Source organism: Pholcus phalangioides, unplaced genomic scaffold (genome assembly GCF_987345545.1).
Source record: "Pholcus phalangioides strain wild (caught in Gottingen) unplaced genomic scaffold, Ppha-v1.0 ptg000028l_1, whole genome shotgun sequence".
In the NCBI taxonomy this organism is placed as follows: domain Eukaryota; kingdom Metazoa; phylum Arthropoda; class Arachnida; order Araneae; family Pholcidae; genus Pholcus; species Pholcus phalangioides.
The window spans coordinates 7989630-8011531 of record NW_028301618.1 but is presented as its reverse complement, the minus strand read 5'-3'; the positions used below and the strand labels follow the sequence as shown (position 1 = coordinate 8011531).

General features: G+C 39.0%; 1 protein-coding gene across 2 annotated transcripts in view; it reads left to right on the top strand.

Annotated features, from left to right (window-relative positions):
* The first annotated feature begins 8 nt into the window (after positions 1-8).
* CycC (cyclin C) overlaps positions 9-21902 on the top strand; it is a 61344-nt gene continuing 39450 nt past the window's right edge. Inside the window, exons 1-5 of one of the 2 annotated variants that reach the window (XM_089252297.1) lie at positions 9-540; positions 5947-6053; positions 6153-6237; positions 9030-9099; positions 19847-19898. In XM_089252297.1, coding sequence (XP_089108423.1) covers positions 509-540; positions 5947-6053; positions 6153-6237; positions 9030-9099; positions 19847-19898 — 346 coding nt within the window. In that variant the 5' untranslated portion in view covers positions 9-508. The remainder of the gene's footprint in view (positions 541-5946; positions 6054-6152; positions 6238-9029; positions 9100-19846; positions 19899-21902) is intronic. The other variant, XM_089252296.1, reaches the window with a different exon arrangement.

Below are 21902 nucleotides of genomic sequence, written 5' to 3'. Positions count from 1 at the left end.
AATATCTCGCTTGATTTCAGAGCACAAAAAAAAAAAATGTCATAAAAAAATAAAGATTAAACTTTTTTCAATATTTCAATGAAATTGGAATCTAGATGAACTTTAAAACATAAAAATCAAGATTTCCTGTCATTATGTTTTTAATTCAATGACGATTTATATAATTATAGTTTGGCACAAGTGTTCAAGCCAACATCTAAGTTCAAAATTTAGCTTGTTTTTTTTGAGCAGCCCCCAAAAAACAAAATTAAACTTTTCAAAATTCAAATTGTAATCCGAGTAAATTATTATAATATAAAATTACGAGTTTCTATTAATGATTTTTTTTTTTTCAATTTTTGATGTGGAGTTTGTTTTCATTTCGGCGCAAAAGCTACAGCCAATATTTCATTTCAAAATCTAACAGGGAAGGTGGCTTCCGCTTGTTTACATCGACGATAACGGATCAGCGTTAAATGCCATGGCTCCGTGAAACACTAACCATTCAATTAGCCATTACGCTGGAGAAATGGCTGGGAATTTTTGGCAAAGTTCTCATTAGTACGTATCGTTTCATTTCAAACCTGCAATTCCGGGGGGCCCAGAGCCCCCCCCCCCGACAATCCCGATTTGTTTTCGAATAAAAATGGCATATATTGTGAATATAAACAAAAATCAATCATTTTTGGAACCGGGGGCACAACCCCCCCCCCCCTGCCACGCAAGTTAAAATACGCTATTGCTCATTGTTGGAAATTAATTTATGGGGGTTTGATGCCCTGGTCCTTGACCCCCCACGAGGGTGGGGCTGACAGGCAGCGCCGTCTTAATGCATGGGCCCACCCGGGCACGGCCCGGAGGCTTCAAGAGAAGAGGGGCCTCACAAAACAGAAATCAGGTTGAATTTTTGGAACAGGTGCTGTATAATCCAGAGATTGGCGATTTCTGGCGACTTTTTTTTTCGGCGCCAAACATGTCCGACGACCCGACCAAAAGTCGCCAGGGCCGTTAGACACTGCGGACGCCAAAAAAAAAAAAATTATCGTTAAATTTTGGCTGGCGAGTAGGCAGGTCTCGTGTGATGGAATAGAAGGCATCAAATTCACCCTTTAAATGCTCCTCCTATATTACACGAGGGCGCCAAAATTAGTGCTTTCCCTGGTTGACCAAGTATTTAGCCGCAGCACCGCTGGTGAGAACAATCTTACAAGAGAAAACCATCAAATGTCAATTGGCACCACTATTCTCTGCGAGAGTACTGGCTAAAATCACTAAAATATACTCATATTAAAATCAAAATGACACAAATTCTCATATTACAACACTAAACTAGCAAAATAAACCATCACTTCCCGATTCAAATACACGTGGTATCTAGATACCCGATATATTCAATGAGTTCTACGTAAATAAAGGCCTCAACTAGGCGAGTCAGCACCGGGGTTCGACAGTACAGGTGCTGTATAATCCAGAGATTGACGATTTCTGGCGACCAAAAGTCGCAAGGGCCGCTAGACACTGCGGACGCCAAAAAAAAAAAAATGTCCCGGTGCTGACTCGCCTAGTTGAGGCCTTTATTTACGTAGAACTCATTGAATATATCGGGTATCTAGATACCACGTGTATTTGAATCGGGAAGTGATGGTTTATTTTGCTAGTTTAGTGTTGTAATATGAGATTTTGTGTCATTTTGATTTTAATATGAGTATATTTTAGTGATTTTAGCCAGTACTCTCGCAGAGAATAGTGGTACCAATTGACATTTGATGGTTTTCTCTTGTAAGATTGTTCTCACCAGCAGTGCTGCAGCTAAATACTTGGTCAACCAGGGAAAGCACTAATTTTGGCGCCCTCGTGTAATATAGGAGGAGCATTTAAAGGGTGAATTCGATGCCTTCTATTCCAGCACACGGTACCTGCCTACTCGCCAGCCAAAATTTAACGATAATTTTTTTTTTTGGCGTCCGCAGTGTCTAACGGCCCTGGCGACTTTTGGTCGGGTCATCGGACATGTTTGGCGCCGAAAAAAAAAGTCGCCAGAAATCGCCAATCTCTGGATTATACAGCACCTGTTCCGCGACAGTACAGGTGCTGTATAATCCAGAGATTGGCGATTTCTGGCGACCAAAAGTCGCCAGGGCCGTTAGACACTGCGGACGCCAAAAAAAAAAAATTCTCCAGCATGGAAAACAATAATAAAAACCCATTCTAATATGAAAAATATCATGAAACATAAATGAAATATAATAGTATATTTAAATAAACAACGGTCATGCATGTTGTAAAAATAAGCATATTCTACGTAAAAAAAATTTATAACCCGGACTATTTCCGGGTATCCAGATTCTTTTAAATAAATAACGGAAATTAAATAAAATAATGAATATTAATAAGAAAAATAAATAAAAAGGATACAACCGTACCAGTTGACGAAAATTTAATCCTAATGCTCGGAACGAAAAACACTAAATGACTATTCAAACATTTGAAAAGACACGCTAAAAACAACGAATGAAAGGTAATCGCATCGGGAATAATCGAAGACAACGACGCTACTGCACAAAGGGAAAAAATGCTATTATCCGTTTGAATCCCCTGCGCTGTAAGCCCCATCTATAATAGATGGGTAATGGAAGCTACCGAGGAACAATCTAGAACAATGACAACCCGGCAAAGCAAGTGAGAGCCCGATCGGCATAACTGAGAGCGCCGGCGTTGGCGACTTATAGCACCCTTGACGATCTGGATTATATTGGATTTGGCGGTTTGGATTATACAGCACCTGTTCCGAATTTTTTTAGAATTTACAAGGTAGGGCCTCAGGAAAACCACTTGGCCTGGGAGCCCATGATTCTCTTAAGATAGCACTGCTGACAGGGCCCCCCGGGATGATTCTCATAATTTTTGGTTTTTTTCACTCTTAAATTCATTATTGTGGGGGCCTGCCAAATGTTTCAAACTAGGGCTTCTGGTTTAGGATGTGAGAGCGATGCCCTGGACACTGAACTAGGAAGGGTGTAAAGTTTACTCTTTATTCATTGAAATTAGTAAAATAAAGAAGGGGAAATGTGGCAAAATGCTTATTTGCCCCAGGTGACAGGGTCAGTTTTGGTTTCTAGTTGCGGCCCTGGTTGAAAGGACCATTTAAAACATATTAAAATCTTTAAAATGGGGATCTATACATTAAAGGAAGGGTTGAACACGAAATCATCACCGTTTGTTACATAAATTCCCTAAAGCTGCTTTTAGCTTGAGTTTCGGGCTGACCAGTCTCTGTTCCCGAACTTGTAAGGCATTCCTTTTTTGCATTAATAGTCCCAGGCAGGGCCCTAACTTGGGGGAGCAGGACGGACTGGTTCCCCGGGCACTGGACCAAAAGGGGCATCGAATTCACACTTCAGTTGCTTCTCATACATGGCAAGGTGCACAAAGATGGTTTTTCCCTGTTGTCAAAATATTGAGTTGCGGCCCTGGTCCCAAGAGTCCATGGCGTTGGTGAGATTACATAAGTTATGGGTTGTTTAGTTTATGCCGCTAAGAGTAGCACTATGCAAAGTGCCCAAATGGTTTGGCAGTAAGATGCTCGTCTCTACCACCGTGGATGTTGCTGTCAGGTCCCGGGTTCATTCCCAGGGAAGAATATAGATAAGATATCCCTAATGAGCTTGAGACAACTGCCGATAGATGGTGCCTTCAACTTCCAACCCAACTTGCTAACGGCAGTAAATTGCATATAGCAATATGGCCAGAATTGGTGTGTGGTGAAGTAACGCCATGGGGAGAGTAATGTAGTCTGACACCCTTTCAGGCATCCACGATTTTTGATATTGAAGACAGATGGCCAGTGCCGTTTTAATTCATGGGCTTATCCAGACCTCAAGTGCAGAGGGGCCTCATGATAGTGAGTGAGATCTGATTACAATTTCCGAGGGTGAATTTTCAAATTGATAAGTATTTCTAGCCATGTAGGGTGCCTTAAAAACCATTTGGCATAGATGGGCCTGTGATGCTGTTAAAACAGATGTAATGCAGATGGCAGCACCAGTAGAGCATGCATAATTCTGATAACATAAATACGCCAGGGCTGCACATATGTCACAAGCAACATGTTTCGCCATGCACCGAATCATTGAATTTCCCCGAAGGAATGTTACAAGATGTGTGTGTATGGTCGAGTAACAGTAGCTGGTGTAACATGACGACCTAGGATCCTTCACAAATTCCACCCTATAAGCCTGATATAATAGATGTTAATTGCACTGTGCAAGGGCATCATAGCTGGTGAACCCATGTATTACGATGGCCTTGCCGATGAGCAATTTTGGAACTCTTGTAAAATATAGCAGTACCACTCAAGCAGGCAGTCCTACAGCACAATACTAACATATCGTGAAAAATTAAAGCATTTACCCTCTTTACTTCAAAATATGGAACACAGGTGGCACCACTAGCAAGTATATGAAACAAGCAAAAGTCGGGCAACATATATATGTTAGGGTCATGCATATGCATACACTTTAGTAACACGTTTCAACATCTGTTGACTTGTTAGAAATTATGCAGGGGAATGTGTACGAGGTGCATGTTCAGTAGTAGTAATATCACTCGGGATTTGTTGATAATTCAGTTGTTTTCCCTCCACCAACACCATTTTTGCTAACCCTCCTTTGGCAATTACCTTTTTAAATATAAATATAACCAGCCAGAGTGAGTCAATCAAAACACCAAGACCGAAGCTGATCCTTAGCTAAGGCTCTCTCCACACAATCCCCCATTTAAACCAAGCCCACATTGCTCACCAAAAAAGGGTTAGGGCGAGACAACTCGACCTAGCAGTTATACATATGTATATAAATGTGTGTATATGTGTATTTCTTTTTCCTCTATTCAAGTTCTTCATGCATTTCATGTCCACAACACACGACTCATATTGTCGTATTCATGTTGCTTACAGAATAAGGCACTAAGCGAGATGGCACGGGCGATCCCTAATTGTATATATTCCCCCACACAATACTTCTATTTTGTATATTTTCATTAAATCCACCAGAGCGAGTGAACTCAACCCAATAAAATTAATGCTGGCTTCTAGTCCACAAGTTATCAAACCCATTTGCTCACCAATAATGGCAAGTGTAAGATAACAGATGAGATGGCATGGGGGGCCCTCAGTTGCATTTAAAACATACCTCCATCCTAATATGTGTACATTTATCCGTCTTAACTAAACCAACCCCGAAACTTTTCTCCAACTCCTAATCCCATCTCGTCTGTAATCACCACAAAATATGTTAATGGCGACAGTACCCAACCCAATTGCCTGGGGAAAATATGTAAAAATTTTGTTTGTTTTTTTTGACACAAAATAAAGTGTTCCAGACTCTGTCATGAAGCTGGGCTGGAAGAGATCTCGGCAACGGGATAAGTCCAGTGGTAAAGTTCTGCCGTTCATTCATTCATTGGCAATTTCCTGACCTAACACTGTTGTCAACCATTCTGAATTTAGCAATATGATGAAAAGCCAGAAGAAAGCAAACCCGTAACTAGGCTAGGGCAACTGTGGTACTGTCCCATGCTCCTTAGCCAAATGGGGGGGGGGGCACAAAAAATTTACTTATTTTGTATAATAATAAGTGCCCTTTCAGGGGGCCCAAGAAAAAGTCAGCCTCAGAAGGCATGTCACGGCCTTGGAGGAAAGATATCAAAATATTTGTTTTGAATGTGTGATCACGACTTTGCCATTCACAATGGGGGGGGGGGGACCTAAAGCAGATAAATAACCTCTGATAATTTTTCTACTTATGATTAGCTCGGTTCGAGGGATCCAAAGAATTTCCTGGTTCCCCGTGGGTAGTTACAGCTTTAATATTACGCAATATTTGTATTGTGTCTTTATATGTCTTGTTATTTTATTTGAGAGAGATGCATTAAGTTTCATTAATTTTCATCGTTCCCCTAATTTCACAGTCAGCAATGGCTCCTCGACCGCCAGGACCTGCTGAGAGAACGGCATCAAGATCTTCAAATATTTACAGAAGAGGAATATCAGAGACTTATGATCTTCTTTGCGAATTGTGAGTTCGTTTATTTATTTGCATTTATTTTCCCGTGACATTTTTATTTGATTGGTCGCGTTCATTTCTTTCTTGCTGACCTGTTACTGACGTTTTCAGTCATACAAGCACTCGGAGAACAGCTGAAAGTCAAACAGCAAGTCATCGCCACAGCCACTGTCTATTTTAAAAGATTCTATGTCAGGTCAGTAAAGTCTCGCAATATAATGATCTACTTTTTGTTAAACTGTAGTTTCATCTTGTAGTTCGTTCAGCCCTCCTGAAATTGTAACTGAAGTGGTGGCGTTAATATTTATGGATTTAAGCATTGACAGCTGCAATTCATTACAGTGAAACCCTCTTAATGGTCACCCCCCCCCCTTTTACGAGCAAAAAATAATTCAATTGTAACAACGTTGGTGGTATTGTACTGTATCAATTCGATAGAAGTTCTGCAGAGGAATATGGACGAGGTGCATGTCTGGTTTAGTAGTATTGTACAGTGAATGTTTGCTTAAACATATGGGAGGGTCAGTGTGGCCCCTTCCGTCTTTATAGGTATATCGAGCCCGTATCTCCACTCCATTGCCAAGAAAGATAATGAAAAAAGCTTTGGTGTATAATAACATAATAATTCAAGAAATTATAGAAGCATGCAAGCCTTTTAATCATTCTTGAGATATGAGAGCAAAAAGAACAGACACAGGGTCACCAGTGATGTATTTACAGGGTATAGAGGGCTATTGCTCGGTGCAGCAAGTTCAAAGAGGCTGCAAAATTAGTATAGCCTTCAATAAATCTGCATCTGTCAAGACAGCTAGGTATAGATCAGTGAGTTACCAAAAGAGTGACATAAAAAGTTAGCAAGCGCATGATTGAGCGAAATAGTGGCCTCTCTAGAGAGTGTGAAAGCATGTGAATGACCAAAAGAGTGACCTAGAGTTCATGCAGGCATGTGAAGGACCTAGAGTTTGTGTAAACATGTAAATCATAGTTTCCAAAACTATTTGTTCCACCATCACCTTCTTCAGAATTTTTTTCTCTCATCGCCCCCTCCCCCCGATTAAAGTGAACCCATAGGATCCTATGTTATACTTGTAGCTTCTATCGCCCCTCCCCGAGACCATCATCCACTTTGGGAAACACAGTGTAAATGATCAATAGAGTGACCCATATAGCAAGGAACCATGTCAGTGAGCAATCAAAAGTAACCTAGAGTGTGTGCAGGTACGTGAGTGACCTAAAGTGTGTGCAGACTCGTGAGTGACCTAGAGTGAGTGCAAGCATGTGAATGACCAAAACAGTGTCAAGCATACGAGTGACCAAAACAGTGTGCAAGCATGCGAATGACCAAAACAGTGTGCAAACATGTTAATGACTAAAAGAGTTACTTAAGAGACAAGGTGTACTTGCAGGAGTGAGGGTCAAGTGGGCTATTGCATGGGGTGGTGAATTCGAAAAAAGATTAGTAAAAAAAATTGGATTAGAATGCCCACAGGTGGCAAAATCATAAATGCGCCTCTGAGGGTCGCACAGACCCCTGTCCATCTTTTTAGTGTTAATAGACCAGCAACTAAAATATGCCGCAACATTTAAAAAAATAAGTGAATGGTTTAGGCCAGATTTCTGCATAGGCAGGTGAGTCCCATTGTTTTACTTTATTATCAGATAATTTATCAGCCGCCATTTATTTATCAGAATTCTAGCCCTATAATAAGTTTTGGTGTTACATCAAATCAGGGTAGAATATGTGTAATCTCCCTTGTAGTAAAAGGTTTGTTTACTAAACAATTTCTTGCTCTAAGCGACACTAAATTGGGAAGCGCTGTAACTTGGTTTCACTGTATATTCTCAGACTTGCAAGGTTCTTATCAGCACAGCACTCAGAAAATTCTCTTTCCCAATTTATTTACAAGGTGCAAAAGTAACGTCATCTTTGACTTTAGTTACTGGGGGGGAGGGGAAGTAGCTTAACTTCCGCATTGTCCAGGTCCTATGCCTCCTCACCATGTCAAAATCTGGACTTGGGCCAACTCGTTCCTGGCAGATTTTTATAAGGAAACAGTTTACGGCCATTGAAAGCAGGAATAAGTTTGAAAATACTTTAAGTGTTTGCAACGGTTGCTGCAACCTGCTCATGCCAACTTCTGTGGTGCTACCCTTGCCCCAACCCCACAGCGCCATTGCATTTAGTTAATCAGGAACAAGACATGAGCAGCCCAGGAGGACTGCTGTTCTGTGTCACCCCGAAAAGCAGTGACACGAGCACCACCTCCAGCCTCAGGCAGAGATAGGCATGATGATGCCAATTCATCATTGATAATGCCCCCCTCCCTGTCGTATTTCTGTCTATGCCCAGGACCTGTTCCTCGTGAGTTTGAGCCCTAGGCAAATATGAAGTGTTAAGGGCCTTTTTATGTGTAGTCTCTGAGACAGAAGATGGGAGCATGTGGGCCTTGTCTGAAATACAAAAGGCAGCCAATTTTGCTGCCCTAAAAATTTGTGAGCCTTGAGTGTGTGTGCCCTGTTTGTCCATGTGAGAAACAGGCCTTACTGATGCCCATCTTGTACAAACAGTTCAACTCGACCAACAGAAACCAAACTAAAACTCTTCCTTCCCCACAGAGCATCTTTTGATATTGTTATTGCGCCCCAGTGACAGACAGACCACAGACACACAATTCACTGCTGGGGGGTTTATTCGATCAAAATTTATGACTGTTTTCATACAGTTGGTCGAAAAATATCCACTCTTTTGGTTTCGCCATAATCATGCTTAAAAAAGCTTTCAGATTTAGCACAATTAAATCCATGGAATTTGGTAGAGAAGAATACAAAATTGAGAATTTCAAATGGTGTAATATAAGAAAAAGGTTTGGTGACCGTTTTAAATGCCATTTTAATGCATGCTTCAAATCGTTTACTTTTCAACTAAATAATGATTTTTTTTTCCTGCTTGCGCACCTATCCTGGACTTGTGTTGTTGTTTTTTTCCAGGAACTCGCTCAAGTGTATCGATCCGTTACTTATGGCCCCGACTTGCATCTTCTTGGCTTCAAAAGTTGAGGTAAATATTACTATTTAACTTATTATTGTTTAAACTACAGTCAGCCCTCAGTATTCGGGGACGTCATACCAGTAGTCTCTCTCCCAGTGTTTTTTGGAAAACACTGCCAATGTAATAATTCTCGTATTAGAACAAAATATAAGTTGTACATATTAAATAAATGTTTAAAAAAAATCTCTCCCTCTTGAAGATTTTTCCTGTCCTTCTGATAATATTTATACCAAACTATTGTTTAAATGTTTGCTAAAAGGGAAAAATTTACAAGGAAAACTCGAAATATTGACAAATGTTGGCTTGATTGCTGCGGTTTCCCATTATCACGGCATCATTGAGTCTACAGTCAAATATACCAAGAAATAAAAAACGTAAAATTTGATCAGCCATTGCTGTAGCTACACCTGCTACTATGTAGTCCTGAATCCACGTGTCTATCATGCAGAAAGTGCTTTTTTTTTCTGTGGGTGCCATAAGAAAGGTATGCATTGTTTAACTTGCACACTAGAGCTCTCACTATTTAATCTGCAAATCCTGAGAATTCAAAGACAAACTCATTATGGTCAACATAGCAAGGGATTCGCAAGTTTAAATCGTCAATGGATTATTTCTGTGAAATAGACCCATCTGTGGTAGGTTTTTCACATGTAGGAAATTTGGTAAGGGAAGCCTTGTCACTATACTCCAACAGAATTAACTGGAATTTAGAACAAACGACTAACAGAAAACAGATATTGTGTTCTTTGCAGAAAGCATCAACCTTGAATCACTGGATGGTCCCCAGGCCAAGTAATTTGTTTTAGGCCCTGCCTGGCGAGTTCTCAAAAAATTCAACCACTTCTTATTTTTCTGAGTCTCCTCTGCTCTTGAAGGGCCCTGTGCCATGCCTGGGTTGGCCCATGCGTTAAGATGGCACTGGACTTCCCCCCCCCCCCATCCTATTTCATCCTCACAAAGTAAGATACCTGAAGAACAAAATTATAAGGTTTGTGTATATCACAGATTTTCCGTATTCGCGGTCACTCCTGGAACATAACTCAACGAATACGGAGGGACGACTGCATTCTTTTTATTTGAAAATTTAATATCTCATCTCAGTGGTGGGATTCAGCATAACTGGTATCTTATTTTTAGTTCAGTTCAGGAACTGTTAAAATGTCATTTGCGTCACTACTGTGAGGGCAGTTCTCTTTAAGATTAGTTAATAATTTGTTCTCATTGGTAGCATGCTTAAAAAAATTAAATGAATTATATTTAGTCCCACAAAATAACGTGAAAATAAAACAATGAGAATTTTAGTCATACGAATAGCGAAATAAGATAAGACATCGTTAAGTATGGACAGAATGATGACTGACTGATTTTCCTTTTCCCCAGAAGCACTCGTTTTCGTTCACAACTGAAGTGCCACATATACATATGGCAGCATTTCTCAACCTTACTGAGCCCAAGTACCAGTGAAATGTCTGAAAAAATTCAACGAACCACTAACTTACAGTATGAAGGGCAACCACTGTGGTGGTCAAGTGATCATGGTGACAGACTCGCATCGTGAGGACCCAGGTTCAAACCCCCATTGTCACCATAGTGGTGGTCAGCTGAAGTTAGTTTTCTGTGATTCTCCAAACTTCAAGACACAAATGCGGGCCGATCTTCCCATTAAAAAGTCTTGCACCAGTCCCACAACGATAAAATTATTCAATCATCACACTTCAGTCATAGTTAGAAAAATTGATGGCAGATGGCAGCCCTACACAAGTTACGTACATAAAAACAAACTTCATGTTAGGTTTATAACATGTACGTGAACATTCCGGCATGAAACCAATTTTTTTAGAAATTCCGTAAAGGAAGGTGTATGAGGTGCATGTATGGTTGAGTAGTAGTAGTGTGGAGGGCGACTTCAAGACGCTAATATGAGCTGACCTCCCTATTAAAAAGTCTTGCCACAGAGAGCAACAGGCCTGCAACGATACAATTATTCAATCATTACACTTCACTCATTGTAGTTAGAAAAATTGATCTAATTGAAAAATTAGATCAATTTTCTAACTACAATTGATATATGTGAAATCATATTCGAAAACTAGAGAGTATAACATGCAGAGAAGTGATATTAAAACTATGTGGATTGAGCTTAAAAACAAAAATCGTCATAAGCTTATTGTAGGAGTTTGATATAGACCACCAAATCGGGATCCAAACTATATTTCAGGCATGGCCCCACAAGGGGTGGGCTGACAAGGCTCCAGCCCTGGGGCCCGGGAGGATTTTAATCATTTTTTTGTTTTTTCACGCTATAAATTCATCATAAAGGAGGCCCCATGAAAGTCTGGTCAGGGGGGGCCCGTAAAAGATCCAATCCCAGGGGGCCCTGCTTCAAGATGGGGGGGGGGCATGATTTCAGGGCTTCAGGAAGAAATTTTGTACATGTTTAAACATAAGAGGATAGTAATATTAGAGGAATTTTAAATATCCGGGTATCGATTGGGAGTACCTATTGGCTAGAGATCAATATGAGAGAGATTTTCATAAGTTGGTACTCGATAATCTCTTTTAGCAGCAAGTATATCAGAAGCTACTATGGGTACTTCTATTTTCGGCTTTATTCTTACTAGTTCCGGGATGTTATTGAACATGTTTCAGTTGGAGATGACTTTTCTTCTAGTAATCATAGGGTTATTAACCGCTTCACTTACAAACGATTGGCAAGAAATTCGGATGATCTATGTTTCACGAATCGGCTATAAACATGATAACCTTGTTCTAACCTAATGACATGTTAGAAAAAGGAAGGAAAAAGTATAAAAGTTAGAAAAGAAACAAATGAAAGGAAAACAGTATATTACTATATACCTCTGTCTTATTAATACAAGAAGCTTTAGAATTTAGAAGAAGCTTTTCACCTCCTCATCACAGAGGTAAAAAGAACTACTTTTTTTCAGTAACATTACCATTTAGGCTCCCGCGGAAATGGTCCTTATTCTAGTCATTTATTAATTTATCGTTTATTTGTCCACTTTACCCGAGGCTTAATTTGTCCTGGATTGTAGAATGCCATCAGGTTTTGGAGACCATGCCTACAGAGATACATTGACTTGGTTGGGGGGTGCAGAGAAGAACCATGCATGCTCTTGATGGCACACAGCACACTCAACCAGAGTGCCCACAGTGTCAAAGTTCATTGACCATTGTTCATGCTTTTACTTGTTCACATCATGGTCATCATTTTACGACCGCTTTTGGTCAGAATCATCTTTCGCTTCGTGACAGTTTATCTGACCTGCCGCTGTGGTGGTCGAGTGGTTATAGTGACGGACTCGCGATGCGAGGATCCGGGTTCGAACCCCACAGTAGTGGTCGGCTGAAGTTGGTTTTCTGTGGTTCCCAACATCAAGGCGCAAATGCGAGCCGATCTCCCCGTTAAAAAGTCTCGCCACAGAGAGCAACAGGCCTACAACGATAAATCATTCAATCATAACACTTCACTCATAGTTAGAAAACTGGTGGCAGATGGCAGCACTACACATAACAAGCATTACACAGACACAAACTTTAAGTCAGGTTGCACTACACGTACACGCACATTCCCGCATATACCGATTCGTTGGGGGTTCCGCGCGGGGGGGGGGGGTGGGCTCGGGGATCCATGATGTTCTTAAGTCAGCCACCTCGTTGGGCAATTTGCCTGTTGTGGCGTTGTATTTGTATTTGTACATAGCGATGCATCAAAGCCATTGGTTTTTACAACAAATTATACTTGTTTGCAATCTATGTCATTGTTTTGCATTTCACACGGCATTGTTTTTTTATCATTCATGGTTTTACTTTCTTGATGAGACAAGAACAGGTTTTGTTTTATCTTTAATTGGTCATTTGTTTTGGCGCTTGCTCCAATAATCCCAAAATCAAATCCAATCCAACTGCTTTAACAAGGGGACACCAGTATCGATTGGTAAGGGACAATGCCAGGTTGTGGTTTCGCAGGGAATTTTTCTCGTAACAGGGTGGTGAATAAATGGAATAGCTTATCTCCGGGGGTCATGAATTTTAACACAATTGACAAGTTTGAAAAGAAATACGATGAAGATATTGGGGTGGATCGAGAAGTAATAAATTCTTAGATAAGACAGCCATAATTTTTTATGGGCAGTCTTATATACTATCATGTAAACTCAGTGGCCAAAAAATTAGGAACACCTCTCACACTCCCTTCGACTCACCCATACAGCACATGAACTGACGTAATAAACTGATTCGCTGATAAAAAGCTTTCTCCTGGTCAGAAGCACCAGTTAACATTGCAATTTGACTGTTCATGGCAAAAACAAGAGATTTGAGTGATTTTGAATGCGGCATTATTGTGGATGCCAGGAAGGGCAGTTACTGTATCTCTGAAACTACTAACCTTCTTGGCTTTTCTTGCACAACAGTATCTTGAGTCTTGAAAGAAAATCAGCTAAGCCAAAAAACTTCCAGTCGAAAGTGGAAGGAAATCGTTTGTGAATGAAAGAGGTGCCAGAGACGGCAGACACGCATTGCATGCGGCAACAGAAGAGCCACAACACGGCAAATTGTAGCCCAATACATCTCAAAGCATATCTATATGCTCTACAAGATAGATTTTAAAACAAATTGGTTTTAATAGCCAGCAAGAGTGCCTTTAATTTCACTTCAAAACCAAAGAAAACAGCTTTTGTGGGCTAGAGAATGCAAAATTGGACACTTGATGAATGGAAGAATGTTGTCTGAGCTGACAAATCAAGATTTCTTTATGATGTTGATGGCGGGATCCATGTGTGGCGCAAGCAGCATAAATCCATGGATCCGGCATGCCACATGGCAACTGTTCAAGTGAAGTGGGTGGCAGCAGAATCCATGGGCAGAGATACAGGGGGCATCGCTCCCCTAGCGTCAAAGGTGTAGTCGACTGATCTAATGTATATTCATATATACATTATCGTGCCCCCATCCCCCAGCAATAATGACTGTGCCCTCTCCAGACTTCCAAGTCTATCTCCGCCTATGGTGGATTCACTGTCTGGGGAGCATTTGCCTGGTATACTTTTGGTCCCTTATTTCCCATTGGAAACATCTATAACATCCACCAGCGCCTGCCTCCACATCCTTGCTGACTATGTGCATCCGTTTACGTCCGTAATGTTTCTTCATGATAGCTATTTCCAGCAAGACAATGTACCCTCCCACGGGGCTGGAATTACCTGAGATTGATTTGAGGAGCATGATTCAAAGTTTTCATTGCTTTAATGTCCCCCCCCCCCAGTCACCCAATCGCAGCCCCATTAAGCATTTGTGGGACAAGGTTGAAAGGTCTGTTAAAAGCTTTGAAACACCATCTGAGGTAATTAAGAGCTGCCATTTTGTTAGCATGGGCTAGTACTCCTCATCGGTTTCAGTAACTTGTAGAGAATCCATGCCTAGAAGAATATCCACTGTCATCAAAGCCACAGGAGGTCCCACACAATATTAGTGGTAAAGTAGCAGGATGTTCCTGATTTTTTGGCCACTGGGTGTATATATAGTTTTTAGTTTATATAGTAGTGAACTTTTAACTGGGTTGTTGCAATTTACATCCATATTTGTTAGGGGCGTCTTTTTTTCAGCCACCTTGTTGGGCATTTTGCCTGTTGTGACCTTGTATTTTTTAACGTTCCCAGTATATGAAGAAGACCAGGGCAGTGCCAGGTATTACTGATAGTTGGATATAGAATGTCAGATTCACAATTTTTTTCTGAAGTTGAAGAAAATTTATTGGAATTTAAAAAAAGTCATGAGAAGAAAAAAATGCTAAAAATTCTTTTTCACAATATTTTTTTTGCCCCCCCCCTCCCCACGCTGGTGATGAACACCGCCACTATGGAGAGGTATAGGTTTGGTTCCATTGTTGGCATGTATGAGTTTGGGTAACTTTGTCCCTCATCAAATATCCCCTATTTTAAAACACCAAAACATGCTTGAAGTGATGAGGTTCACTGATTTTGATGAAAAAGTACTCTCACATATATCAATAAAAAAATACACTTTATTTATTTTTAGTTTACACTGTTACTTCGTCAAAAAAGGGAAATGTTTACAAATCAATAAAGAAAAAACATTAAACTAAATCTTACATTGGTAAAGTACCAGTACGGTTGTTATGAGTGAAAACACAGTGGGGCAGTGAGAAAAGCAAAAAATTAGGATAGGATAGAGAGAAGCAAGATAAGAATATATAGCCACGAACAAGGAACGTAGCATACCTAGTGGGGGCGTTTGATGTAGCAGAGAGATAACTCTCTGCTACAAGCAGAAACTTGCAATCAGTTTGTTTTTTCAGTTAAAGGATCTGCTCTATGGCTTTAGAACTTACAAAAATTTCAAAATTGTAAGGACCAGAGCTCAGGTATCAATTAAGAAAAAAATAGTGTGGTAAATATCACTATTTTTAAGGATAACTACAAAAATATTCCCTCTTCTACTTTGGTCGCCCTCCTCTTCCCTTCCCCTATTTACAGGTGTCGCGATTTCGATACCCGGTTCGTCCTTGTCAGAAAACTTTCCTGCCACAGGAGTACAACAGAAACGGCAACATGACTGCAGAAAAAATTGCTACCACAGGGAGTCCCCCATCGAAGGGTCGATGAGTATAAAAACAAGCCTACCATTTGGAATCTGCAATAAATTGTAGGTCCCGTCTAATTAGCCCTTGTGTGCAGAAAATGACAGTGGTGCGACAAAAATTATCAAAAGATTCTCTCTCACATCACTTACTGCATTTTTATATTTATTTGTTGGTTTCACTTTTAACGCAACTAAAAAGTATAATTATTGACACACAAAAAACGAACAGCATAACAAACATTCGGTATGACCCAGTATGGAAATATTGACGGAAAAAAGGACACAGTAGCCCAGGTAGATAAGATACTCGTCTGAAGTACCAAAGGATGCCAAAGGAAGTGCCTCAAGTTCAATACCTGGTTTATCCTTATCAGGAACTTTCCTGACACATGGGGTACAACAGAAACAGTGACATGACCACAGAAAAAGATTGCTACGGCAGGGAGTCCCACATCAAAGGGTTAGTGCACCAACCTCTCGATGAGTATAGAAAATAAAAGGCTGCCATTCGGAATCTGCAATAAATTGTAGTTCCCAGTCTAATTAGCCCTCTTCTGCAGCAAATGATCGTGGTGCGACAAAAATGATCAAACAGAACAAAGAAAATTAATCAAAATATAAATTTTGCTGATTTTTCCTCGTAAACACACGTACAAGATGTTATTAAATTCTGACTATTCAAATACATTTTCCTACACGATGAATGATAAATTAGCAAAGCATGTGAACATAAAAAAAGATCCGTGGAAAATTTATGAAAATTATTTATTACTTGTTTCCATTTGATCATTCATGGCATTTTAAAATAGTTGAGAATCAAACGTGAATGATTCTGGAAGTATTTTTAATCTCATATGGTTTTATTTAAATTAAAGAAAAACCAACGAGCCCTTTGGCACCAATTTTGAAACTACACAGAAACGAGCGACAAAGCAAAATGCAGACCTGCCAACTCTCCCGATTTAGGCCGGAGACTCCGGATTTTTCATCCTTCCTCCCGCTCTCCGGATTTGTTGAAATTTCTCCGGATTTTGGCAGAAAATCAGATTTAACGCGAGCTCTCATGTTGCCGTGGCGTCAATGATTACAGTCGTCGTTAGGGAAACACCCATAGAGGACAGTCGTGGTCATTTCCATCGAGCAGCCTTAAAAAAGGTCTCTGTGACCGCATTTAAGCAACTGGCAAAGATGCGACTTCGTTTTCGTAGCGTTTATCGGCAATCATTTATCAGGGGCATGACCTTGGTTGCCGAAATTTCTGTATAATCGTTATTGTATTCCATTAACAGCCGTGCGGTAAACACGTTTTTCGTCGGCTGCTTTGTAATTTGAGTTTTTTTTTAATTGTTTCTTCCGATTAAACGTGTTCAGAAAAAAAATATAAAACTTTAAGGTATAATAAAGCTAAAGTATAAAGCTTTTAAGAGTTCATATACCCAAGATAGAATCACTGATAGCATTCACGAAAGGAAACACATTTTATGAACAGTATGTAGATGTGATTTCTCTATTTTGCACTGAAGGACTGACATGGAATTATATTCTGCTCAGGGGCAATGTGCAGAACCTGCCTTGGGGGGTGGGGGGGAGAAATGTAACTTTTTCTTAATTGATTAAAAAAATTTTTTTTTGAAATTTTTTTTTGATCGAGTCTATGAGTGCCTCGGAGGGGGGGGGGTCCCCCTCGGTAGAATCTCCGGATTTCTGGATTCCAAAAGTTGGCACGTCTGAAAATGTTTTTGATTTCCTTGCTCCCATTGTTTGTAGCTGCAACTCTGCTGCAGCCCTCGTAACTATACGCAAGCACATAGGAATCCATCCAATGTTTGATTTCATTGATTGTGCTCTTTCTTTCCCCGGTTGCCTTGCTTGCCGCCCACCCTCCTCTCCCCACTATGTTTTCAGTCTAAGTATAATCTTTGTATCCGTATCGTATAATTTCAGAAACAACTTTCAATTCTGGGCTATACAATACAGTATTTACAGAAAAAGGTCTGTTTTCGATGATTTTGAAGGTTTGATCACTTGTGTAAAATTGGACCATTTGTAAGAGGTCTCTGGTTTTTTTTTTCAATAGACCACTTCTAAGCTTTTTTATAGGTTCTATGCAAAGCACAATTGTGCCAGTTTCTGCTATGCTCGTAACCAGTCCTGGGATTCCCCCACTTCTGAGCAACTACTACAATATCTTCTTCTTCAAAAAAAATATCCTTTAGAGATTGGTTTTCCATAGTTTTTGGTAAAGTTGATTTTAATGGCTCATTGTCCTCAACAGACTTGTTGTTAGTTTTTTCACAACCAGTTCCCAGTGTTGGCTCAAGTATTTTTTGCTACATTGTCCCACTTTTTTTTGGGACATAGTAACCGGTTTTTTGGAGTTACCGGTACTATTTTTTTATTTTCTTCGATTGCTGGGAGGATTGAAAAAGTGACAAACCATTATAAAAAGGCATATAAACTATTATACATATATTCACAGCCTTATAGAAGTGACAAATTATTGTAAAGGCATATACATGTCTGAAACGCATTGCTAAGAAACCACAGTAACCAAAGTAAACATTCTGAAAGTGATTATTGAGGCCCAAAAACCATTGTTGCCTGACAGTTTTTCACCCATTTCGGGCATTTGCCCATCTCTGAGAAACTTTCAAAGTAGCTTATCGTTCTAGTCGGGTCCCATTTGGTATATATGAAAAATTTTAATACAATAGATCTAAAATTATAGATTTGTATAGAGGATACACACACACACAGACAGAAAATCAATTTTATTTATATAGATTAACTTTGAAATTTGGTGCTTGCCTAAACTAAAAGATGTACTGGAGGCCCCTTGCACAAACTTAAGTGTGACAACAACAAAACATGTGTATTTAACAAAGCTATGAAAGCAGCATTGCTGCAATTTAGCAGCGAATGAGGCAACCATAATTTTTTATGGGCAGTGTATTTATATTTTATCATAATTATTGGTTTTCTATTGCTCTTATTGGATTTCTGTATTTTTGATATAGTGTAGATATACATTCGGCATCCATATTTTTTAAGGGTATCTCTTTTCAGCCACCTCGTTGGGCATTTTGTGTGTTGCAGCCTTTGTATTTGTATTAGAACTCTATTGAAAATGGGCTTCCCAGATCAGTGCTACGGCCTAGCAGAATTGCTGGCTACTATGCGAACCTGAAGCAAACAGCTTGTAGCAAGAATGTTTCAATAATTTTTCTGTTTTAGGACAAAGTAACACCCCAGGGCCAAAGTAGCTCGTGTTTACGGCATATAAAAAGCACAGATAAAAAAAAAGGTGTGAAAATAATAAAAATGATTTATTTAGATGAATAGGTTGATATATATATATAAATCATGATTTGATGTTTGTTCATAAATTTGGTTTACACAACAAAATTGGTGTGCAATCATGAATCACGTTAGCAAAAAAAAATTTCGATGAAGGCAGCAACCAAAGGAAGAATATGAATGCATTAATTGGATGAGTGAAGCAAAAATAAACAAAAGCAAAGATGATTATCAGAATATTCATTTGGGACTGTACACGCACCCAGACTAAAACTGGCAGTTATTTTATGAGATACAATGGCCAAAGATGTTTATATGACACACACACTCCAAAAGTCGAAGAGTTTTTCATCTTGTCCAATTCTCAGACATTGCAATTTATTGATGAGTATTTCGACATCCATCAGAGTGAACCTTGTGATTTCACTTTCTTTCCACACAAATCACATGGCGCCACACAAATCCATGGGTTCTGGATCCAATAACCTATAGTGATTTAACATAACAGGAACAAAATATCACAAACTGATGTGTTGAACCTAACTTAAGAAACAGTTTATAAATAATTGAAAAATCACACATTTGCGTACTGACACTCGCACATATGCTACTCATCCCACATTTAAAGAATAAATGGGATAAAATGGAGACATTGTGGTGGGGTTATAACCTAAACGATTTCCAGTAATAGCCAAGATATTTATAGTGTCGGTTCAGCTCTGTAATGGCTTCACCATCTTTGTGTTGCAATTTTAATGGCCAGCAGTGTAACTTGTAGTATGATGTATGTGTAATGTCCTTCATGCTTAACTATAATCTTATTTATCATTTTCAGGAATTTGGCATGATCTCAAATAGCCGCCTGATAACGACGTGCCAGACTGTAGGTAAGGGGTAATTTTTTTTTATACAAAAAATTTCTATAAATCACACAGGACAGTTGGCTTGTTGTAACTGCATTTCAGTTTTTTTCTTGTTCTACATTATTAAATAACATTATTAGTGAAAAACCTCAGTTTGTAAAACGTTCATGTATGTACATTCGGTTCATGAGCTTCATAGATCTCTAAACTTTTTTTTAAAATTTATTTAACACAACACAGACATTGTACCATGAAATACAAAATAAAAATACAGGGTGGGCAAAACGTCAGTAGAAACTTCTAGACTTTTTGCCCAATTTGTATACACATATGCATTAGATCAGTCTACTCCACCTTTGACCTTGGGGACAATGTCCTGATTCCCTCCCCCCCTCCCTCCTGTATGGCCATGCTGGTTAATATCAGTTTTGAGCATTTTACCATAAGCATATTCAAATGGGCGAAACAAACAGCAACCAATTTTTCCATTATATAATTTTTTTTCTTTATTTATTCACAGTATTATTTATCTGCTTTTGCATATTCAAACTTCATGCCATATTTTCGTGTGCGGTTAAGATCAAGTAAAGATTTTAGGCAAAAGGCAATGAAAAAAACAAATATTTAGGTGCCAGTCAAATTTTCTCAGACACAGCCAGTGTTCACCAATAAACATCTAGATCAGGGCTGGACAAATCCCAAAAAAAAAAAAAAAATCTAAGAGCTGGACTTTTTGCCCACCCTGTACAATACAAATGGAAGAGCAAAACAATGCATACACTATGCAGCTCTCAAAGATCCCCTTGGTCTGTTCTAGAGTTAAAAAAAAATTCTATATACAATAAACGTTGATTTATTAGTTTTTTTTAAAGGTATTTCAAATTTTGCTGTGGTTACCTATTTATATTTTCAATATTCATAATTCATAATAGAGTTTGAAAATCCAAAAGCTTCTTTCTTGAGATGTTATTTATTCTGAGGTCTAATAATTTTTTCCTGAATTTGTTACAAATGGTTGGTCATAGGTAATTTATACTTTTCTGAACGAGGTATTTATTTACGATTAAATAATTGACGTTTGGGTGTACCCAAAATTCCAAAACAAACACAGCTATACGCATTTCGAAACTATATGAAGTTCCTTCATCAGTAGCAGAAACAAAGAAGAAAGAAAATATTGGAAAAAACTCCTTTATTTTCTTTCTTCTTTGTTTCTGCTACTGATGAAGGAACTTCATATAGTTCCGAGAGAGAGAAATGCGTATAGCCGTGTTCGTTTTGGTATTTTGGGTACACCCAAACGTCGATTATTTAATCGTATTATCAAACCCAAAAGGTAATCCATTTCTAGGTATTTATTTGTTTTTTAGAGCTGAATACAAGAAATTGTATCTATTTGAGGTTCTATCTTTGTTATTTTTGAGAAATAAATAATGGTTTTTAGTCATGGAAATTATCATTTTATACATTAAAAGACTTTTCTAAGTCCACATTATGAAAATCTTTTTAAACATTATATATATATATATATAATAAATCCTTTTGGGGGGATGGGGGTTGGGACAAAACTATAACCATATTCCAAATTATATAAAAAAAACAAAAAAAACATAGTTTCACGATATAGGTGTCAGGAGAATGCCTCTATTGCTTCCACTGTTATCACACTGTTATTACATTTCACTTTTTTGCAAAATAGTCCACTTTTTTACAAACGATGGAAGAGTACTCCTTGATTTTATTCTGACTTGAATGAAGCCTTCACAATTCTCGTTTGTGTTGATACAGCAAGAGATGCTTCAGTTACGAGTCGTCCGCACCGTTCAACAGCTTTTGTGTGTGACACGGAAAATTTGGTATAGATGGAAAAGCAGGTTCAGATAATTTTTGTGGGTCCAGTTCCTGATTTTTTTATGATAGGTGGTTCAGTCACTCGCACTTGATCCCATGCAATTAGTTCCGAATAGTGCTTAGCAGAAAAATTTATTTTCGAAACATGGAAAATGTACGGATTTCTGCTTCTGATAA